Genomic DNA, 14,035 nt, shown 5'->3' on the forward strand with positions numbered 1-14,035 from the left:
TATACAACTAATATGCTTCAGGTATAAGAATAATTACATTGTCCTAGCTCATTTTTGCTCCAGAAGGGAAAGCGGGTTCCTCTGCCAGGTGACCTCTGCATTCCACTGCAAGGTGACACTGCTGCGGTGTTCTGCTGCCAAGGAATCCATCGGGAAGCAGTGACGTGGTGCTGGAGCAGAAGCCTGACAGAGACAAACCTGCATCTGTTCATCAACTCATCTCTCAAGGCCTGGGAGGCTCAGGGAAATGAAGATTTGGTCTTACGAAGACTGATGGTGCTGTCAGTCTCAAACCAAGCGGGTGGCTAACAGGGAAGGTGAGCCTGCTCACATTCAGTGAAAGAAATCACATGTCCTTGTGTAAGTGACCGGAACCACGTTCCTTTAAACAGAAAGACTAAATTCTGCTGCCTGGTGGAGATCACAGCTACCTCGACAAGGGTTCCTGATTCTGTGGATGCAGACTCCTGGGGAGGAGAGGGCAAGAGCAGATGGCAACCGAAATACGCACTGTGCCACAAACCAGAACGTGAAACGAAGTGTTAGTTTCTCCTGGATTTACTTCTCCTTTAGACATATGAACTTTGCCTAGTCTAAGCAGATGTCTGCTGGAACTCTGCACTCCTTCCAGGCATGGTCTTCAGAGACCTGTTTCTATGTTCTTGCAGCAAAATTTCAGCAATGCATTTAAGGGAACACTTCCCAGGCTGTACCAGACAGAAAAAGAAGCCTTTTCCAAACTATTTCCACTGCAGTAATGCCCAATTTCTGAAGGCAGAGAGAAGACAAAGTGTCTGCCTGACAGAGCTGGCAGATAAGAGAAGATGCTAAAGGACAAAACACCAAAGATCTGCTACTCTGTGAAAACGCTGCTACTCCAGAGCAAAAGAGGAGGCAGCAGAGCCTGATCCTGGCGAAGCTGCAAAAGGACGAGAGCGGGAAGCTTTGCTCAGAGGACAGAGAAGCCATGGGGGAAGAGAAGCTCTTTGTCTTCGTCAGCGCGGGGGGCAGCGCGGGGGGCAGCGCGGGGGGCAGCGCAGGGGGCACAGCGCGGGGGGCACAGCGCGGGGGACACAGCGCGGGGGGCACAGCGCGGGGGCAGCGCGGGGGGCAGCGCGGGGGGCACAGCGCGGGGGGCAGCGCGGGGGGCACAGCGCGGGGGGCACAGCGCGGGGGGCACAGCGCGGGGGGCACAGCGCGGGGGGCACAGCGCGGGGGGCACAGCGCGGGCGCTCACCTGCAGGACGATGGGCAGCTGCTCCGGGGGGTTGCGGTTCTCCACGCCCATGGTCAGCCAGACCTGGAACGCCGTCAGCTGCTCCGCGAAGAACGGGCTGTGCTGGGGGAGCGACAACACGACACGGGGCGGTTAACGACACAACAAAGACAGTAACTAGTTTGGGCACCTCTAGTCTTGCAGTTTCTATCCAACTTACCCTAAAGGCAGTTCCTTCCTCGATAATTGTAGGTAACTGGGAAAGGCAAATATCCACTGCCAGGTCCCACGCTTGCCTAGGGAAAAAGGGGAAAGAAGTCATGACAAGTTACCCGTAAGTCACATCAAGGTAAATTTAAATTCTGATCACACAAATAACTGGACAAAGCAGTGCTGACTGGCTCAGAAATGCTGAATATTCCCTGTTTTAAAAGGCAAGTATAAGGTATGCAAACTCCTCAGAAAAGCGGTGTGGTGTGTGGCTGCGCAGCGCACGGCCAGCGAGGCCAAGCAGCCCTGCAGCGCTCGCAGCACCCGCTGCACCCGGAACGCACAACGGCGGCAGGCGAACCCGAGTCCTCTTACAATAGATACCAGTCCTCCTGCAACACGGATGACGTTGGTTTTAAACCAGAAAAGTAAGTGAGTCCTGGACCAGCCCCAAGGCGCAGCCCTGTGCGCCCAGCCCTGCTGCCCGTCCACACACACGCTGTCACCGCACACATCGCCGAGAGAAGGAACCCGGTCTCCACTAATCCAGCCCCGAGCCAGGCTTTGCTCACACAGATCGGCTGCTCCCGACTCACCCTGGGGATGGAGAATGCATCTAAACCAGGAGAACATGCTTAAACATTTCCACTGTTACACTTACCTACTGTACTATTTGATGGCTAAAGTATTGCTACCTACAATATTTCAGTGTTACAGTCATAACAGCACATAAACTACAGGCAGTGGCCAAGGAACCTGTTGTGGCTGATTCAGACGCTGACAGTCGCTCTGAACCACTCACAACCTGAACAAGGACCCAACTGAAATACGGGTATTTGGTCTCTGAAGTTCCTAAAACACACCTAAAAGAGTGAAGTAGGTACTTTTAACCCCAGGAACCATTATCCCTGTCTATCCACGGACATCCCATTTCAGCAGATGAATTTCTGCACTTCTCTTTCAGCAGACACTAATTGACTCTCCAGACGCAGCTGCTCTTCCATGCCTTGTGGCCACCACGTGTTCACATCGATATGTTAAGCAATGTTTCTTCTCCCAGGAACACTGGCGGACGTAAGGCCATAGGTGATAATCAATACAGCGTATTTTAGTTACCTGCTCTAATAAGTTCTTAAATCACCTTGTTTTGAGTCAAACAAGCCTTCCGTTAGAACAACTGCTGAGCACAATCCATCCCATTAGCACAACTGGCAGCTGTTCTCAAGCTAAGCCAGCCTCTCCAATTAGACGGACAAATAGACGGCAGGGCTCTCGCACTGGCTGTGATCCAAGCGACGCAGCTTGTCCGAGCTGCCCCGCACCTTGTCGCGCTGATCCCAGCCCCCACCTGCCCCCGGACAATACGCTGCCAATAGAATTAAGAGGTAATCAAGAGATAATCGAAGCACAGGCAACAAATGCTTCCCATGTGCGCAATAAAGACCCGTGTTGGAGACAAAATGTTTACACAGAGCTGATGAGAGATCTATTCTTGGTTGAGGCAAAGTCAATTAGTACAGATACAAAGACAATTTTACTTCGAGCAAAGAAGGAGTATTTCTGACTTTCGGGTTGCTTGCCGGGATGGGCAATACCACCTAAAGAATTTCTCTCAGACATTAGAAAATGTGGCTGTTAGCGCCTTTGAGATGAGTTTTACGACATGAGAAGAACGTTGAGAGATGCGAGACGGGAGCCCGGGCTGCGCGCAGCTCACCGCGCGGACACGGAGCCGCGGGGCTCCACGTCACCTCAGGGGACACGCACAAATACTCCACAGACACGTCCAAAGCGGCCCCACAAGGTCAAATCTCAAATGTTTCACATCTTGTCAGAAAGAACAAACAAACATTTAAGAAGGTATTTTAGTATATTAAAACAAAATCTCTCTTTATGCTTCTAAAAACAGGCCCTTAAATATCAACGTAACCACACAGCCCATGTCCCTCAATCTCTTAAAAGAGTAACCACCACCATAAAATCTCAACGCTGCTTCTCCTCACAATCCAGAGAGCTGCCGGTTCCCATCGGCTGCGTGCGAGAGACGGAGCGGTTCAAACCAACCTGCCCAGCAGCCACAACGGCGGCTGTGCCCCGAGGTAAACCTCCCACACCTCCCAAACCTCCCACACCTCCCACACCTCCCACACCTCCCACACCTCCCACACCTCCCACACCTCCCCACACCTCCCAAACCTCCCCACACCTCCCAAACCTCCCCACACCTCCCAAACCTCCCACACCTCCACAAACCTCCCACACCTCCCCCTTTCCAACCACACACCTAGGAGACTCATTCCTGAGCTGCCACACACCCGCCTCACTGTGCTGGTGATAGACGAGGCATTAAACGGGCAATACAGTAATTAAAAGATCGAAAACAAGCCACAGAGGAATGGCGAAGGACCAACACCGCGGGGTGGGCGAAGGGAAGCAGGAGGGGAGAATACTTGTTACAGTCATGGGGAAAATAGCGGCTGCTGGTGGGGAGGAGGAGCAGTGACTGACTGGTTTAATATGCCAAAGGGAACTGGAAAGGTGGGCAAGTCCCTATCCGCATGCCCTCCGGACTGTAATTGCGTTGCTATATTACGGGTTTCTTTTCAGCTGGAATTTCCAGCTTGTTTTATTTGCAGTATGTTATGACTTTCTTTCAAGTAGAATTTCACGGTCGGTGTATACACTACTGCAGTATTTCTATTATGGACAAATCATAGCTCTTCCAAAGCATAATTAAGGTACTTCATTTTTAATATATGACCTATGTTAGGAAATATTTCCAAACACATTACTGGGTCTTTTCAAAGGCCGTGAATATAAGTTGTTGCCGAGAGCAGCAATATAAAATGCCTAATCCATCCGGGCAGAGCTGAGGGTGCTGACAGGACATCACGCTCCTGCACAGCACACACGGCTCTCCGGGCTGAGCGCACAGCCAGTCCACCCGCACACCGATACTAACGCCTGTACCACAGCTGTGCTCACAGCAGCCCAGCACCGGGCTGAGCGCACAGCCAGTCCACCCGCACACCGATACTAACGCCTGTACCACAGCTGTGCCCGCAGCAGCCCAGGACCAGGCTGAGCGCACAGCCAGTCCACCCGCACACCGATACTAACGCCTGTACCACAGCTGTGCCCGCAGCAGCCCAGGACCTGCAGTGGGAGGCACGGCACAAACAGCTGGGGCCCAGCAGGGCCACACCTGAGCAGGTAAACCAGGAAAAGCCAATAACAGTAAGAAAGACACAAGGAAGGAATGAAGTGACATGTCAGAGCCTACAGCCAGGGCAGGACCAGAACCAGCGCCCGCTTCCTAGGATAGGAAATCAGCGGAAATCGAAACACTGACAGATTGGGGGTCAAATCTGCCCTCAAAAAATAAGTTTTCCCTTTTCCTCAACTGTTTGAAAGAAGAGTCAACAGAACGGGCAGCGGTGGGTCCCAAACGAACTGCCAGAATGGAATTCAGCACTGTCGGACATGCTGGGTGTGAACATCTGTGCAAAGTGCCATCGAAGCAGCCACCAGCAGAAACGTGCGGTGTCCGCACCGCGCCTCGCCGCGGGCGGTTCAGCGTGACCATCGCACCACGCCGCTGAAGTTCCCGTTCTTCCCCACGCTCCTCCGGCCAACTCCTGCCCCCACTCACATCACCCGGTGTGGCTGGACAGTAAATGGGTTTGGAGGTTTCAGACCAGGGATCCAATAGAAAATTCCTGAATGGAAGGTGATAGGTAAACGCAGGTGATTATTTTTAGAAAATATTTAAGTGAGTCCTAAATTAGTTTCTAAATCTGTCCTCACTAAAAGTTCATAATAATGAACTGAGCCACCTCTGATGAAAGTGGAATTTTCCCCTTTGCCAGATTTGCCTCAAACTGCACATTTTTTGGAGGACACTGAATAAAGTGTGTCAAGGGATTCTGTGCTCACTTGCCGTCTACTGTGCCAGTGTTTGGGATTCGCACGGAGAAAAGCTCTGTGGGGGACCCCCTGGAGGAATTTCACCTGGTGAAGCCCAAGGAGCAGTAAGGGACCATTGTCCTGTCCTGCCTGGGGGACGTCGCAGAGGTATTTCCAGCACCACTTCACACCAGCACCACCCACAAGGAAAGAAGAGAAGGTGTTTCTAGAACCCACCGTGCTGCCCAGCAGGACTATGATGCAGAACAGGCCCCTTGGCTCCCCGCTCGGTTCCGTGGTTCAGCACGGGGATGGGAACAGCAGCTCCCAGCCACAGTCCCAGGGGAAACCAGAAATACAGGCTAGTAACGCACCGGCGATGAGAACGAATTATCATCCCGTAAGGAACCGGAAATAGAGATTTTTACTTTGATTTCCATCAAATCGTGTTCCGCTGCAGCCGCAGTCCCACGGCCCAGGCTCTGCCGCCTCTTGCCACAGCATCAGCCGAAAGGCACCTCGGCAACGCGGGGGCGTTTCAACCCTTCACGTACAGACGTCCCTGTCCCTCATGTGCCATAACGGCTAAACAACTCACCGCATGACCCAACCGCTTTCCCCCGAAGCCGCTGAGGGCGTGGTGTGCCGCATCCCACGCACGGCGCGCTCGGCGGGGCCGCCCATCGCCCCAGCTCCGCTCACCGGAGGCGTTCGGCAAACGCAAATCAAGCCCGCACGGCTGTCAGCTTACGGCCCTCTCAGCGAGTCACCCAGCTCTCATTTCCCCCTCCAGGACCTACATTAGCCTGACTGTACCAGCTCCTACTTTGCCAAATTTTGTACTGATCTATTCTTAATCACACTGCATGAAAAAACTGAAAGCAAGTATTTTTGTTATTACTTTTATGATTATTTTTATTATTATTATCCACGGGACATTGGTTTGATAGTGTAAAACCATGTCTGAGAGCTTTTCGATAACTGAGCCACCTCCATTTCCATTAATCACCTTAAAAGCAACAGTAAAAGCAGATGAACTCTGCAGCAAAACGTTTCTTGTACTTCAACAACGCAAGCTGAGGATTTTCTCCGGGGCCTCGGCTCTCCCACCCCCGCAGCCACAGGACATGGGCTTGACCGGCTGACAATGAAGGCAGCAGATGCCCAACTTCTTTACTATCTGGAGTGAAAGGTTACACGGCTGAACCGAGGCCTCTGTGTTTCAGGTTTACGTTCTAATTCTGCACGCACAGGGAGGAAAGGCGCCCGGAGCCGTTTCGGTTCTGGTGCCGGGGCGGCGCGCGGGACTCACCACATGGCGTGCATGTAGGTGGGCGGCAGGCGGGGGCTGCTGACCGGGGTGCAGTTGTACGACCTCATGATCCTCTCGGCCAGGAGGAAGTTGCGGAACAAACTGGCCACCAGCAGGTCCTGCCTGAACAGCTTCTGGAAAAGGTCTGCAAGAGACGCACGGGTTACCACAGGCGCAGCGTGGCGGCTTGAGCACTTCAGGTAACACGCAAAACCATTTAAAACACTAGAATATGTTCATATTTTATTTCGGTAACAAGGAATCTACAACAGTTTTGCAGTGACGTGACAACTATTAAATGGATATCTGCCCTCCGAGTTCCCTTAAAACATCACACTTACTCTCCATTAACAGCACTAACTACTTTCTACCTCTGGTTGGTTTTTGCCTTTCTGGATAAAATGCTCTTGTTGGTGTTTCAATTAAACTCGGCCTCCCTAAGCTTTTGGAAATTACTGAGGTGAAAAGGACCTGTGTGTACTATTTAATCGAGAGCCACACACCTGTGAGCTGGTAGTTTGATGTGCTTGTGAGAAGCCAAAGTGAACCCTAAAGGGCAGCGAATGTGCTGTTGTCTAGAGAGGCAAAGAGGAGCTTGTGCTGTACCGAGCATCAGAGAGCACAGCTGGGAACTGCTGCCGGGTCCGGGCAGCCAGGCTCCAGAGCTAACTCGGAGCTGGGATGGAGCTGTGGGAAACACGCTGTCCTACCAGCAAGGTTGCTCTTTGCACATACAGTAAGAAATGAAATTATTCAAGCTAAAGCACCAGAAAAACCCTTTCAGGTTTCTAACGTTCAGGTTGTTGAAATGCTTCTGGTAAAGAGAGCACATTTCAAAAATTCATCTAGTCTTAAGACCCAGCCTGGTCTGTTCTGCCAGGACCAGGCTTTAATTTCCTCCCTATTCCAGGGTCCCACTTCTCCCCCCGAGCGCCCTCCCTGAGCAAGCCGTGCGCACTGTGCTGCAGCCCCTTCCCCGCCAGCTCCCACCTCTGGGCAGCACGTTCCAGGCGATGGTGTCTGTGATGGCCGTGAAGATCCAGTTCAGCTCGCCCAGGGGAGTCCTCCTGTCATTCAGGCGCCCGGGAATCCTACAGGTGGCGAAAAGAAACAAGTACATTTCCTCTTAAAAACGTATCTTTTGAAATACACCCCCCGGCTCAGCCAAGGCTCACAAAAGACCAATTTCCAGAACCTTATTTGTTAACCGAGAATTAATGTTGCTAGACACACTTTCCTTATGCAAGATCCATTATGCTCAAATTTGCTTGTGAGATGAATTGTCAGATAAAGGACAATAAACAAGGAATTGTTCACGGGTAACTGAGCTACAGGAAAACATCTGGGAAGGTGCCAGATGATGGTGATTTCTGAGGTGCAATGGAAATGTCTTTTCCTTCAAAAGGGCCTCCCTGCTTCACTTCATCCCCCGCTCGCTTCCTGCTGAAATATTTAAGAATAAATACCATTTGTTTTTATTGCATGGATCTTTAGAAAGTCACGTGGGACACGTCTTGGACAACGAGTGGCCAAATGGTATAAGTGTCAAGACAAACGACACGACGCTCTGTGGCAACTTATCCTCCTGATATCTCGCAGTACTATTTCCAGGCAGGTTCAGATAAGCTTATGCTCTTGTACAAATACAATTTCTAAACCAGCGAGGAATTAACATCTTATAAAAAGTTCCTGCGTGCCGTGATGCGCACGTGCGAGCGGTGTTTGTGGGGGACCCCGGGGCGGGCGCAGGGGACACGAGGCCACCGCACTGCTCCTGAGACCCCACAGCAATATCTGCATTGCACGACAGCCGTGCAGCAACGCGGCGGCGCTTCAGAACCCAGAGCCCACCGAGCCCCGCGCTGCGATCCCTCGCAGGCCCGACGCCCAGCTGCAGTCACTTCATCACCAAAGCCAGTTTGCAGTGGAAATAGAGAAAGGGTGTTTCACAGCAGGGTTCGAATCTTTACACCAGATGGGGAGTTCTGCGCACAGCTCATACCGAATTCTCTTCTGTTAAACGCAGGTTGGGTCGATCCGTATCTTACCGATGGCGCTGGGCAGGAACGCCAGGCTGGCATCCACAGCTGCTGCTGGCAGCCCAGCCCCAGAAACAACTTGTGACTTGCACATCTGCTTTCTGGGGAACAAGGTGTGCTCCTTGCTTTTGTGTTTAACCAAAAACATCTAGAGCTTCTTTCCATCTCTGTTTGGGCACTCGTGTGCAGAGCCAGCACGCCACAGGTCCGGGACGGGCTTCCAGGAGCGATAGCGCTGCCGTCTCGGCGTCACGTCCTGCCGGGCCACGCAGCGGGAGCCGGGGCAGCCAGGACAGCGCAGAGCGGCTCCGGAGAGACCGCGTTTGAGGGCGGGCAGCGGGAGGAGCCAGGGCGGGCTGCCTGGGCCGCTGTAACCCACATCTCCGGGTCTCCGCTGCTCCCTCCACCACCCGCTGACGGGCGCCGTCCCGAGAGCGACCAGGGCAGCCTCTCGAGAGACGCGAGGACTGCGACACGCCAGGGTCGCTGAGGAGCTCGTGCGAGGTGGAACCATCCATGTCCTTGTCAGAAATGCAGCAAAAGCCCATGAATCACTTCAATGACAGGGGAAGCATTTACTTCAGAGGATGCCAGGTTTCCCCTTCATGCTCCGGCATTACCCCTGCTTTCGGAATACAATATATATAACACTGGGATACGCAATATCATACTTAGACTCCAGAAGATGCTTTGGCACTGGTGTTTACCTGCAAACATCTGCAATAACCTTAGTATGGGGAAGTAAAATAAGTGTACTTGACTTTTCAGCCTTTCAGGGGAAAAAAGGGAGTGAGCGCAGCACAAAACGTGGGGAGATTGCTCTGGAAATCTGCCCTGGGCAGAGCTGCTCAGCCAGGTCAGCACCGCCCCAGCCCCACACAACAGGAGCGATCCAGCCGCGCCGTGACTGCGCTCCGGGAGCCTTGGAAAACTACTTGAGAATGACAAAACTTTGGAGTTTCTTAAATGATTTGTTGGAGAGAGCTGTAAAGCTTCGTACAACTCGCGTTCGATCCTGTCGTGTCTCTGTGTGAAGATGCAAAAGAAGCGTTGCCATGAAAACCGTCCTCTTGAGCACGATCTCCACTCCTGCTGACAACGGGCTTTGCCCACGCCAGAGCCTGATATCCTGGACCAATGCAGGAACTCAAATACTCCATTTCAATACCCGCGCCTTCCCCAGCCAGCCCGAGCCTTCCTGCCTCCCGCCCGTGCCTGCCGGCACAGCAACCTTCACCTGCCGGCGCCGGCGTGGTGGATCCTGCCGCTGGCTCCAACCGGGAGACAAGGGCGTTACAGTACCAACCCGCTGCGCCTCGACTGACCGTCCTGAGGGCGGCTGATTAGCCAAGTTCTGAGGGCATGCACCAAAGGTATTTGTTATATTACCCGATAATTTCAGCGTTTGCTCCAATTACATTCTTTTTGCTGTGTGATATCTTGGGATTTTATTTTTCCTGCTTGAAATTGGCTCCTGCTGAGCCGTTACTCATCAATAATCAATAGACATCGAAACATGAATAATGTCCAGTCTGTGACGTTCGACAATACTTAAAGTGGAAACAAAATTAATTTCAGTCTCCGATTTGTTATTTCTGGCGCTTTAGAGGAACGGTTTGGCTGGTGGGCGGCAGCGGGCGCGGGGCTGCGCTCCCGCTCCTGTCATCCAAGTGCTCGGCAAAGCCCATTCTTGAGCCACCTGGCTCAGACCTCCCCTGACCCTCACCATGTGTTCTTTGATTCGATACACTCTCGTAGCAATATGTTAATTGCAATTAACACAATGCAGTCGTTGCTCCAGAACACATTTATCTAGTGATATCACACTGCCCGCGGGTTCAGGGGGAATTTCTGCCCCCTGTGCTGTCCCACAGCCACAGAGGCTCCAACCATCGGCAAACGCGCCCCAGGCAGCTCCGGTGCGGAACACCGAGCTGCGACGCTCCCGCCGAGCCCGCCCAGCCCCCAGCACGGCGGGGGCACCGAGGACCATCCCCCGCCTCATCGGAATGCAAAACATGCCACTTAACACGCAGTGATTTACTACAGCAAAAACCAAACAAGAAATTGCAGCTGATGCAATCTCACCCTCGCTGCGTCTGCTGAACAGACCGTTTGCAGCACAAGCAGTGAGCGATTGCTGCTCTTCGCTGCGCCATGCAGGAGCTTACTGAAAACCAAGCAAGTAGGATAATACATTTATATTAAGAATTCACGCTTATTATCTGGGCTCCCGTTCTCCTAACACCCTTTAAGATGCTCTTCGATTCCACGGTTTTCATCTTGGACAAAAGATGATAACTGGACCCTGGCTGTGTCAGAAGAGTTCTAAGTAATCTCAGCAGCAGTATTTCTAGAGTCAACGTTTGTCAGAAACTGAATGAATGGTGTTTAATTAAGCACTCACAGCCAGTTTGCGTGTGTGTAGCAACGTTCCAAGAATAAGGCACTGAAACCCCCCCGCAGGGAGCACAGAACTCCTGCAGCCCGAGCACCTACTGCCCCGTCTGAGGACGCGCTGCCTTTTTACAGCCGCAACAACAAACCCCCGAACCCAGCAAAGACTACGCTGGACAATTGTCACTATTTCCAAGTCTACCTTGTTTGTAGTAACCGAAGTACAAATCAAAGCGCAGTTGCCTTGGTTCAGCAGTTTGCCTCAGCTGCCTGAGAACCAGTAATTACACTCAAATATTGCTTGGATAACACGTTTCAAGGGTGTTCGGGCTGAAACACAACAACACTATCAGACAAAGACAGCAGGACAGCACAGCCATGAAGTGACAGTGTTTCTGATTCAGTGTTGTTCTGTTCATTGGCTGGCTTTGGTGACGTGGTGACGAGCGCGTCTCCTCTGCCGATGCTCCGGTGGCCAAAGCCCACGCGGAAACAGCGACGTGCACGGCTCTGGGTCTGGACCGCAGGAACACGACCCGTGTCTGCAGGGGCCGCTCCCCCGGCTGGGCTGGGATGGCAGCGGGAGCCGTGAGAGCCCCGGGGCTCCGAACCCCCGAGCAGCAGAGCTCCGCGCAGCCAGGACCCCGATGGGGCAGAGACCCATGCATCCCGGACCCTGATAGGGCAGCCGGGACCCCGATGGGGCAGCTGAGACCCCGATGGGGCAGAGACCCATGCATCCTGGACCCTGATAGGGCAGCCGGGAGCCCGATGGAGCAGCCAGGACCCCGACGGGGTAGCCGAGACCCCGATGGGGTAGCCAAAACCCCGATGGGGCAGCCAGGACCCCGACGGGGTAGCCGAGACCCCGACGGGGTAGCCAAAACCCCGATGGGGCAGCCAGGACCCCGACGGGGTAGCCGAAACCCCGACGGGGTAGCCGAAACCCCGACGGGGTAGCCAAACCCCGACGGGGCAGCCAGGACCCCCGCGGCACCGCTCCCAGCAACCCCGCACTTCATTTCCCAAACACGCGGTGCAGCCAGAAATGCCAAACACTGTAGGTGCGCAGCCCGCGAGCAGCTTTCCAGAGAAATCTCCTCGCAGACAAACATGAGAAATGCCAGAAGTAATGAGGAAATTAAGACCAACAGGAAAAAGAAATCATGAAATTTGGCTTACTTCTCTATTAAATCCAGCGTGACTCCTGGCACCAGTCTGACACTCTTCTGCATACAGAACCTGTGGAGAAGAGAATAAAAATAAAACATACTAATTGAATATTTAATGACAAGGTTCTGTGGAAAGAATATGGAGGGAGGTTTCTTTATTACAGTGTGTCTGCTTTTAAGATGGTGTTTGGGTATAAAACTTTGCCACAGCATAATAAGAATGAAACGAGGCCCTCAATATTCGTCACGCTCATGATTATGCGGCAATTTCCATCGTGAGGTGTCAAAACTGGGGTATTGCAGCTGTCAGCGTGACGAGTTTCCCAGCGCGGAGCGGGGAAAAGGGCTCGCGGGCAGCAGCGCGGGGGCCTGCGCGGCTGGAATAGCGATGAGCCGCGCTCCCCGGAGAGCTCGGCACTGCCGGCGGGAGGGGGAGCGAGGGAACCGGAGGATGCGTCGAGTTCAAACACCACAGTCGCTTCATTAAAAAAAGTGCTGACTCCGTTTCCTCAGCATTACAAACACCAGCACTCGGGGAACCGGCCCAGGACAGCGCCGAGTCCTGTTGGCAGCACCACTCGCTGCGCCTCGGAAATCCCCGAGCCGACAGCGCTCGGGAACCCGCTCTCTGCTGTTTCATGAAGAGTTTACCCACCAGTGTAACACAAGTTGCTGTTTCGCGCCAGAGCAGGGAGGGTGGTAGCGGGGGGTCGGTGGGACTGGCAGGTCAGTGGTACCAGGGGGTCGGTGGTACCAGGGGGTCGGTGGTACCAGGGGGTCGGTGGTACCAGGGCTCAGCTGCCCAGCACACCCGCCTCCCGTGTCCAGTGTCACCCGGAGCCCGCGCTGCCACCAGAGCCACCTTTATAGGACAGAACAGTTGAACAAGCCATGCAGAGCCCACATCTGAAACGCCGAGGACCCTCTGGTTCTCTTGTGGCATCGCCCGCTGGCAGGACATCTGCTCCTGCCCTTACAGGGACGGGCTCGGGAAAGCCGAGTGGTCTCCAGGCTGCTTTGCTGATGCGTGCACCATTCGCCATAAAAAAAACCTCACGGAGCCATCTACAAACACTGCAGAGGGAGCCCCAAACAACCTGCTAAAATATAAAAGCCTTACGGCAGTGCTTTCCAGAACCGCACAGGGAAACACCCTCACCCGAGAGCCGCGGGCGGGACCCAGCCCGGCAGAACCAGGTCACCACAACCAGGCTGCCGCCTCCGACAGGCCGGGGATGCCAAAGGCTCTGTACCTCCTCTCTCACCGCCCCCACGCTACGACAGATCTCAGAGGACCACAGCACAGCCAGCGCAACCCGTGCTGTCACACATTTGCTTTCTACAAATCAAACCAGAGTCCCAAGGACCACCATGTCATGCAGTACTCTGGATTTATTTCAGAAGCCTCTCACCCCAGCTGTGATTTAACCTCACTCAGCAATACTTCACAGGCTCACAGATTAACAGGACGATGCTCCACGCTGTTGCAAGACACAATGTAAAATAAGGGTGAGCATCTTAACCCTGGAAAGAGGCCAAGAACGGAGCACAGGCTCTGCCTGGCAGCAGAGGCCGCTTGCCATGGGGCAAACAGACCCCCAGCCTCCGTTTGCGGGGACTCTCCTGAGCACAAAGCCTTTGCGGGCAGCTCGCGGGATTAGGAGCAGAAAGCGGACGCTGGGACACGCGACAGAAGTGCCGGCGTGTCCCACCGCGGCAGCACGGACGCGCCTCTGGGGCGACTACAAACAGCTGTTTCCCGTGGAAACGCGTTCTGCGGCCG

General features: G+C 53.6%; 1 protein-coding gene across 4 annotated transcripts in view; it reads right to left on the reverse strand.

The window, feature by feature from the left end:
* Positions 1 to 14,035, reverse strand: part of RPTOR (regulatory associated protein of MTOR complex 1) — a 92,498-nt gene that overhangs the window by 52,012 nt on the left and 26,451 nt on the right. For all 4 annotated transcript variants that reach the window (XM_065035124.1, XM_065035127.1, XM_065035125.1 and 1 more), the window contains exons 7-11: positions 12,263 to 12,322; positions 7,635 to 7,735; positions 6,645 to 6,789; positions 1,437 to 1,512; positions 1,238 to 1,339 (exon numbers count right to left, since the gene is read on the reverse strand). In XM_065035124.1, coding sequence (XP_064891196.1) covers positions 1,238 to 1,339; positions 1,437 to 1,512; positions 6,645 to 6,789; positions 7,635 to 7,735; positions 12,263 to 12,322 — 484 coding nt within the window. The remainder of the gene's footprint in view (positions 1 to 1,237; positions 1,340 to 1,436; positions 1,513 to 6,644; positions 6,790 to 7,634; positions 7,736 to 12,262; positions 12,323 to 14,035) is intronic.

Source organism: Columba livia, chromosome 18, assembly GCF_036013475.1.
Source record: "Columba livia isolate bColLiv1 breed racing homer chromosome 18, bColLiv1.pat.W.v2, whole genome shotgun sequence".
Taxonomy (NCBI): domain Eukaryota; kingdom Metazoa; phylum Chordata; class Aves; order Columbiformes; family Columbidae; genus Columba; species Columba livia.